This window comes from Triticum aestivum, chromosome 6A (genome assembly GCF_018294505.1).
Source record: "Triticum aestivum cultivar Chinese Spring chromosome 6A, IWGSC CS RefSeq v2.1, whole genome shotgun sequence".
Classification (NCBI taxonomy): Eukaryota; Viridiplantae; Streptophyta; class Magnoliopsida; order Poales; family Poaceae; genus Triticum; species Triticum aestivum.
The window spans coordinates 588,924,046-588,933,611 of record NC_057809.1 but is presented as its reverse complement, the minus strand read 5'-3'; the positions used below and the strand labels follow the sequence as shown (position 1 = coordinate 588,933,611).

The following is a 9,566-nucleotide window of genomic DNA, read 5'->3' as shown; positions in this document are numbered from 1 at the left end:
CTGAAACCTGTGACCTCAACGCCTTTTTGGCTGAGTTAACCTTTCCTGGAGGGTTTATTTTTGGTTGAGTCTTGTCAAAGGGGTCACAATTATCAATGTACACAGCTTGCTCATGTTGCTGGGTCGGAAAGATCATCTCTGCCTGACAAAACAAGCTGGGGAATAACGAGCTTTGAATAAGACCACGCAGTGATGTCATCCTCCGATGCCTGCTACAGTAGCTAGGGTCCATATAATTATAGCATGCACCCGTTGCCAACGCAACAAAGGGGTTGGGAGATCGCTTGATTTGAGGGCCATGAGTCGAGCTGAGTGCCATCTGTAAATAAATATTCCCAAATAGTCACAAATAGTGCAAAACAAGTGTATATATGACATGAGGAATTTAAACCCGGCGTGCGGGCAATGGTGACTTGAATGAGACTGCCGATCGAATGGCCCGGCATAAAGTCTAAAATAAGATGGCTTGATCAAGTAATGCCATGATTGGGACACACGCACACACGATGCAGCTAGCATGCCAGCATCGATGCCATGCTTACGCTCGGTGGTGCTAGCTAGCTCTACAAATACACTTCCTTAGCTAGCGAGGCTCTATAAATACACTTTCCCAGAGCTCAACCGAGTAAGTAGAGCACCCATGGCCATGGCGTCCGCCGACGAAAATGGGGCCGGCAACCACAACAAAAACACAGACTCCCCCAAGGCTTCGACGGAGTTCCAGCTGAAGAAGTACCTACTGCTGCTTGCCACCCTGGTGGCGACGGTGACCTACGTGGCGGGGCTCAACCTGCCGGGGGGTTCCTGGACGGAGGACACTCCCGGCGGGCAGGTGGCCGGCGAGTCAATCCTCCGGGAGACCTACTACTACCGCTACATCGTCTTCTACTACTGCAACGCCGTCTCCTTTGCGGCGTCCCTCGTCGTCAGCCTCCTCCTCCTCGTGCTGCATAAGGGCGGCTCCTACCACTACTGGCTCCGGCCGGTCATGGTGATTGACCTGTTCGGCCTTATGGGGGCCTACGCCGCCGGGAGCAGCCGCGACAAGTTCACCACCGTCTGCGCCGCAGTGATGGTGGCTGGCCTCGCTGCTTATGTCACTGTCGCCTTCATCTGGTACGTCCTCCGCCACGCGACAGGAGGCACGGCCGCCAACAAAAAAGAAGAGAGTCCAGATCAAGAGGCGGCGGCACTCGCGGAGCACGAGATCCTGATGGTGCTCGCCATCTTCGTGGCAACCGTCGCGTACGTGGCCGCGATGAACCCGCCCGGAGGCTTCTGGCGAAGCACCCAGGAGGGCCACCACACTGGCGGTGACCCGATTCTGCAGGGCGGCCACTCCGGCCGCTACAAGTCCTTCTTCTTCTTCAACACCACCGCCTTCGTGGCGTCCCTGCTCGCCATCATGCTCATCCTCGACTATAAGAAACTCAACATCAGCAGTGACAGATTTGGCGTAGGGCGTTGCGGGCTCTATGTATCCCTCATCATCGCGATCGGCGGCCTCGGCGGCGCCTACGCTGCCGGGAGCTGCAGGAACCTTGAGAGCACTGCCATTGTTCTGTCCCTAGGGCCAGTTGTTCTAATCTACATTGCTCTCCAGGTGGGCGTTTCTACAGACAAACTCCCGTGTATTGGTCGCATGTGCAGTTATCCAAGAAAATGGCTGCCGGTAATAACAAGATTCGTCACTGATTCCACTTGCACTTCCAGGTACGTGTTTCCTTGGCTTGGCACATCATTGGCACGTACACATAGTTAATTTTAGGATTAGATTTCCGTGCTAACCACATTCATTTTGTACGGCGAATGCTAATATATTTTTTTTTAACTTGATCAAACTTTAGAAGGTTTGACTTAAAACAAAGCTAATATGCAAAGTATGAAAAGAAGATTCGTGCACCACTACATGAGACTTAACTAAGTCACATTTAACTCCTACCCCACTTGATTTTCGTGAAGATTCATGCAGGTTTATTACTTTTTTTTATTACTCAAATGATGTGTAGGAGTTCGATGTGACTTTGCTATTTCTCATCTAGGTGAGATTTAGCAAATCCGTAGAAAAGAAACAAAGGGAGTACGGTGTTGACCACATTGAAGGCTTGATTAAAAATAATTGGTGAATCATGCGTGCATCAGTCGATGCACCACGATTCGTCCATAAAACGTAGGCTAACTTTATCTATAATCAGACGGTGGGGCCAGATTATAAGGTTTGAGATCTACCCCACATAAATATAAGTGTATACTATATTAGTATACACAACAACTATTCGGTGGATCTATAATACAGGTCCATTTTATCAGTGAATTTTTGAATAAAAATAAAAATAAAACAATTCAAGTCTCATACAAACATTATGTGAAGTCTATAATAAATAGGTAACTTTTTTCATATATATGGCATAGGTTGGGTCTAGGAATAAACAATTGATCTATTTTTATATACCAATTCCAAAGAAAAATATAGAGAAAATCTAGCAAAGTAATTTATTTACGCATTTTATGCATGATTTGTATGAATACATACATTTACAAATAAAGTAAAATTATATAGAAAAATTGAAGTTGATTTTACACTTATTTAAGAAACACAATTCAAAATAACAAATAGCAAAAAATTGGCACTTTCCTTTTGGAGATAAAAAAACGCAAGAAATTCACAATTCGCGTTTCATATGAACTCCATCTGAAGTCTATAGCTAAATTTTGAGTCAATTATCAATCTCATACATTATATTTAGGAATACATATCTAGTTTCATATATGAAATTAAAAATAACAATATACAAAAACTAGCATGTAGATTTGTGTGTGCACATTATATTACTTGCACAAATAGATACATTTTTAAATAAACCTAAATATAATATAAAAATATGTTTGATTTAAAATTATTTTAGAAACATAATTCAAAATATCAAATAGATGAAATTTCAGGTTTGATTATTTCTATATGTAGTCCATATAAAATTCATAAATAACTGCATTTCAAAATATATTTTTGTATGAATTAGTGGTTGCATTAAACTAAAAGAAGGGAGAGAGAGAAGGTCGGGGGGGGGGGGGGGATTAGCCACTTTTTGTGAATATACCCTGGCGTATACATTGCTTTTACAATGGAAACACCATTAAAAATTAGAAAATAATAAGCATGCATGGAACATGTGGAGGCATGTCATTATATAAACTAAGAAACTAGTACATTTAAGTATGACCCATCAATATTTCAATCAGTTATTGTTAGAAAAGTTTCACGAAAGTATGTTTGTAAAAGACTTAATACTAGAGGGGTGTGAGGAGAGTATGGGAGACAATGTTAGATCTTAGTTTGATGGCTTATGATTGACATGCCATGGCCCTTCAACCTTATTTTGTCACATGTCAAAATCCCTTTTTATTTTTACAAAACTCCAAACATGTTGAGGTGAATTAAATTAAAAAACAGCTCGGGTGAGGCAAATAACTGTCAGGGGAAATAATATCAAATAAGTTTTTCCAGTGGTATATTTGGGCTACATGGTTGTTTCCAGTCTGAAATCTGAAATATTCTAATGGCACACTATATCTCAAAATTTACACAAATGTAGAACATTTACTAAATCTAGCAGCACAAATGTGTGGATCACTGTGTTAGTTTCATGAAAAACAATATCAGGAATCGCTAGTAATCGCCGGTCAGCCATATGGCGGTGAATCCGTTCAACTCTAGTCAAACAACATACACTTAGACCATCTTAACTTGTGTTCGTTTCTAGACATAACAAAACAATATGCTTAATTTTCAAAAACACCTATCTAGCAGTCCTGCTAGATGCCTGTCTAGTCCCGAGTCTCGACTACTCTGGCTTCGTGTATACTTTGACATGCATAATTAAATCACAGCTCTCCATGCATGCAGTAGTATTATTTCCTACGTTTTGGTTTAATCATAAAAAACAATTCTAGGCTGCAACTTAACTATAAATGCCTCTAACTATGTATCTATCTGTAATGCATGGATACACAGACCACCACCACCACTGACCGACGAAAAAGAAAAGGACAAGATTCCGAAGAGAGAACATGATGAAAATGAAAAACTCAACAAGGCCCGCGAGTTTATTCAGCTGCTTGCTATACTTGCGGCGACCATCACTTATCAAGCTGGACTTGATCCACCAGGAGGCCTCTGGCTGGAGAGTGGGGAAGGCCATACTGTTGGAGACTCAATACTCCTCACAACACACCCAATACGGTACAAGGCCTTCTTCTATTCTAATTCGGTGGCCTTCGTGGCGTCCTTGGTCATCATCGTCATGCTGCAGAGCGAGATGCTAGTTAGGCTCCACATACTGGAGGCTACTATGATACTAGACCTGTTCAGCCTCATGGGTGCATACGCCGCGGGGAGCAGCCGGGACACGAGCACCTCCATCTACATTGTGGCCATGGCTGGCGCCGTCCTCATCTACGTGGTCATCCACATAGTCTTCTTCACGCTCGACCCTGAAGACATGGACACGGATGTGCTGGACAAGTGTCGCGAGGTGCTGCTACTCCTCGCGATCTTGGCCGCCAGCATCACCTACCAAGCCGGGCTGACCCCGCCGGGCGGCTTCTGGGAGATGGACGACGAGAAGCACGGGCACCACGCCGGCTTCTCCATCCTCCAGGACAAGTACCATCTCCGTTACAAGGCCTTCTTTTACTGCAACGCGGCGAGCTTCATGGCGTCTGTGGCTCTCATCATCCTCCTCGTTAATCCCACCCTGTACAAGCCGGCCATAGAGTGCTATGCCCTCTTTGTGTGCATGGTGGGGGGCATGTTTGGCCTCATGGGTGCCTACGCTGCCGGGAGCTCCCTGCACCTCCGAGCCTCCATCATCATCTTGGTATTGGTTGCTCTGGTGTTTGGTTTTGTAGTGTATCTGGTACTGACGGGCTCCCACAAGCTGAAGCGAAAGGAACCTGCTGGACAAGGAGAGCCGCAGGGAGGTCATGTGACCGACGATGCGGCCAAGGACCAAAATCAACCTGGACAAGGAGTGCAAGGACATCATGTGGCCGACAATGCGGCCAAGGACCAAATACAACCTGCACAAGGAGTGCAGGGAGATCATGTGGCCGACCATGCGGCCATGCACCAAAAGCAACCTGCAGAAGGAAATCATGTGGCTGACAACAACAAGGCCATATACCTGATGCTGCTAGGGATACTGTCTGCCAGCGTGACCTACCTGACCGGCCTAAAACCGCCCGGCGGCCTGTGGAGGGACGACAACAATGGGCATTCCGCTGGCAGCCCGGTCCTGTACGACATGCACAGGCGGCGGTACATGGTCTACTTCTACAGCAACTCCATCTCGTTCATGGCTTCCATCATCGTCGTCATCGCCTTGCTGCTGCTCCTGCGGCTTCTGGGTAAGAAGAGCGATCATTGGTCGTTGCACACGGTGATGGTACTGGACATGCTCGCCCTCCTGGTAGCCTACGCCGCAGGCAGTGCCCGGAAGTGGGGCACATTTTGGAAGGTCATCCTGCTGCTCCTCCCCATAGTGATCTTCCTACGGCTTCTATTCTGGTGCAAGAATAAATACCATAGCACCGCAAAACCAAAACCAGGAGTCATTGCTGCTCCAAATCTAGAAGCCACTGCAACTCAGTAACTCACAACACTGATGATCAGCACCCCTCCGCTCCTGATACGGAGCACTGATCACCTGAATTTAAGGGAGTACCTAGAACTCATCTAGATGAGATATAATTTGGTCTCATTCACTTTGAAAACAAGAATAGATACAACCCACGTCAGCACACACGCATCTTATAGCATCACATTCAATGGCTATAAAAAGTGAATGAGACCAAATTATATCTCATCTAGATGAGTTCTAGCAAAACTGTGAATTTAATCCTTTGCTTCCAGCTTCAGTTGATGTACCACGTACCAAGCCCTGTGTATTGCGTTCTCTCTCCCAAAATGTATTCTCTGCTTTCTACAAATGTATTGTATATTTCTGTATGAAGGATCTTCATAATAATAAGAATCAATTAAGGTCACTATTATCTGAAAAAAGATACGCAAGTAAAAGTTGGACATATGTAACGCCTGAATTAGGACTAGTTTCGGGAACTAAGATATAGGAATGAGTTTCATCAAAAAGATATATGTAGAAGTTGGGACATTATACCGAGTGGCGGAGTTAGTATTTGCGAATTTAGGTGCACAGAGCTCTTCAAGACTCTGTCCCACAAAGTCCTTGAATTTTCATAATTTATATTCATCTTTCAAGTCTCTGTCGAAGTGTACAGTCCAAATTCCAGACAAATTTGCAATCCAATTAATGATTCATTGTTTTGCATTTACAAACAATGAATTGTAGCAGGAGATTAAAAAAAACAAGAGAAAAACGGGAAAACGCATACCTCTCTGTTTCCTCCTAGGGTTAGATTCTTCCCTGGAAGGGCGCAGGCGCAGCCTCACACGACGCGTGCCGCCACGCCGGACCATCGGTCACAGCAGGGGCGGGCTACAGGAGTTTCCCGCTGCCGTGCGGCGACGTCCTCTTCCCGTCTTCTGGTCTCGCCTATCGCCTCGCCGGCCCTCGCCCCGTCGGCCTCAAGCTCGTGTCTCTCTAAGAAAAGCGGCGGCGCTGTGGCTCTGGAGCTCCAGCCCAGTAGCCGAACATCTGGGGAGTTGCAGCCCAGACGATGGACTTTTCTGTTTTCTTTGGGTCAGCTCCTTAGTTAAATGGGCTCCACTAGTTGGATTCCGTACGTTAATCTTGCAATGGAAGGAAATATTTCCATATGTACCCTGAAAAAAAAATGTTTCCATATGACACAATCCTACCATACAACCTTCCAAGTGAACCCGCCGGTCATTGTCGATGAGCTTCGGGACTCTTCAGCATGGAGGCTGCGAGGAACGCTCAGGTTCGTCCTGAATTTTTCCACCGAGCAGGACCGGCGGTTCATTTTGAAGGCCCAGCCATGGCACCATAAGCGTGATGGAGTCATCTTCGCCGAGTTCGACGGCAAGGGAAACCCAACAGAGGTTGACCTTGGCGTAATGCCAATATGGGTGCAGGTTCGTGATCTAGATTTTGAACTCAAAACTGAGAGCATGGGCTGGACATTAGGAGAACAACTTGGGGATGTGAGTGTTGTTTCCCGTAGAGATCACTTAATTGTAAGAAATATCTGCGTATAAGGGTGGAAATCCCTCTGCATGAACCTCTTAAGACAACAGTAGATTTTACTCCTTTGGGTAGTTCCGAGAGTGTTAAGTATGATGTTAGATATGAGAAACTTCCTTTGTACTGCGAGTGTTGTGGGATTGTAGGACATACCTCAGAGTGTTACTGTAGTATACCTAAGGATAAAAGGGTTGCTTCTTTTCCAAAGAATCTTAGTGTAGAGGCATATTGGAAGGGAACATGGGCGAGTAAAAGAACACATTTGTTCGCCGGCTCCAACAGCAACAACTACTACAGAGCTGCAGAAAAGAGTGTGGTCAAGGTGACCAAAGCCGTGGCTGACCTCACGGTCACGGATATGCTCACTACGACATCTACGACGCCAGCCGCTGCGGCGTTTCGTGGGCGGGTGTCCCGCTCGGCCAAGAGGGTCGGGTGTATGGGGCTCCAACGTCGTCCCACGCAGGCGCTGGCTCCGGTCAGGAGGACCAGCCAACACTTCCGAGACCCTCTGCTCTCTCTGGCCAGGAGGGCCAGGGAAAGGAGGGGGGGCTCTTTCTTTGGTGCTAAGCACGGCCAGGAGGGCCATGTGCTCGAGCGCCGCATGGGGACGACTATATCGCGGGCTCTGGTGCATGCTGATGGCCGCATGTTCGACGCGGCAATCCAGGGGAGCCAGGGGCTTATCCTGCCGGTTGCTGTTTCTAATTCTGATGATGCGGCTGGCGCAAATAATCTGCAGGACATGTTGTTGTTTAAGCCCGGCATACTGGAGGCACTCTCAGGTGCAGTTGCGGCAAGGCTGGCTGACCAGAACACGACTAATGATACTGGAGTATTTACTTTTGCTGCTGGTAAAATTTCCATGCAGGGTCAGAAAAAGAAGAGAGAAAGGATAGAAAGAAGGGAGGAAATGAGAAGTCAGAGAGTGATCGAAATCAAATCATAGGGAAAAAGAGAAGTAACCCTTTTGATGCCCCACAAACGAGTACTGATTTAAATTTTTCTTTTGAGAGAGAGATGGATAGCTATGAACGCCTGTTGTATGGTGAGACGAGTGTTTCCTCTAAGAGAGTTTGTATGGGTAGAGTTGAAACTAGGAGGGATGTGGATGGGGTTATTACGCATATAGCGAAGGAAAAAGAGAAGGAGGAGGTTTACACACAACAAAGCAGGGAGTCCATTGGAGAGGACAGAGTTGCGGGCACTGATTTGGCGGCCTCCGGTCCGGAGGACCGCCAGGAGAAATGAGAGCAATTAGTTGGAACTGTCGTGGAATGTTGTCTTCCACGGCAGTTCGAGAGCTCCGGGAGCTCCAAGGTTGTACTTGTGCGGATTTGATTTTTCTTTCCAAGTCGCATTTGAATAAAAGTAAAGCTGACGAGCTATGTTGTATCTTAGGTTTTAGTTCCATGTTTTTAGACGAGAATGATGGCAAGTCTGGTGGTCTTGTACTTTTCTATCAAAAAGAGAATAAAGTTGAGTTGAACTACTTGTCTTCCCATTTTATTGATGTTTTGTTTATGAATGATAATTCTGTAAATTGGCGCTTTACGGGTTTCTATGGTTATCCGGCATGGAATGAAAAATATTTATCTTGGGCTGATCTTCGCCAACTGCATTCCCATGCTGATTATCCTTGGATAGTCATTGGAGATTTTAATGAAATTATCTATTCTAGCGAAAAGAAGGTGGCAATGCTAGACAAAATGAAATGATGCAGGAATTCCGTAAGTGCTTGAGTGACTGTAACCTGGAGGATATGGGCTGTGTTGGTGATCCATTCACTTGGAGAAGGGGGGATATCCGTGAAAGGCTTGATCGAGCTGTCTGTAATTTAGAATGGGCAAATAAATTCCCGCATGTTGTCATTATTAATGGGGATCATGTACACTCAGACCATTGTCCTTTAATCCTTGACACAGATTATTTTGATAGTAACTTGTTTAATCATCGGAATGGTCATGTGAGACAATTTGAAGCAAAATGGACGAAAGAAGATACTGTTGAGGATATTGTGAAGACTGCTTGGGAAAAAACAAAGTTGGCGGGTATTGGTCCCTCTCTCGCAGCACGGACTAGAGCAGTGCATGATGATTTACATTCTTGGGACCGTATAACTTTGAAAGGACCAAAGAGGAGAATAAATAAGTTAAAAAAGAACTAGAGAGGCTGAAACGTGGCCCTATTAGTGGTGAATCCCGCTCAAGGCAAAAGGAAATTCTAGTACTCATTGAAAATCTTTGGACCAAGAGGAATTTTTTTGGATACAGAGAGGTCGAGCGAACTGGCTGCTACATGGGGACCGTAATACTTCGTTTTTTCATAACGCTGCAACGGCTAGGAAAAAAAGGAACAATATTAGAAGACTTCTGGATGACA

General features: G+C 45.7%; 1 protein-coding gene across 1 annotated transcript; it reads left to right on the top strand.

Annotated features, from left to right (window-relative positions):
- Positions 1-621: 621 nt before the first annotated feature.
- Positions 622-5,967, top strand: LOC123131175 (uncharacterized). Its single transcript, XM_044550909.1, has 2 exons — positions 622-1,713; positions 4,013-5,967. The coding sequence occupies exons 1-2, from the start codon at positions 641-643 to the stop codon at positions 5,649-5,651; spliced, it is 2,712 nt and encodes a 903-aa protein (XP_044406844.1). The 5' UTR covers positions 622-640; the 3' UTR covers positions 5,652-5,967.
- The last annotated feature ends 3,599 nt before the right edge of the window (positions 5,968-9,566 follow it).

Coding starts and splice junctions, on each gene's coding strand:
- LOC123131175 (XM_044550909.1), top strand. CDS start 641: ATGGCCATGGCGTCCGCCGACGAAAATGGGGCCGGCAACCACAACAAA. Junction 1,714..4,012: donor GATTCCACTTGCACTTCCAG/GTACGTGTTTCC, acceptor ATGGATACACAG/ACCACCACCACCACTGACCG.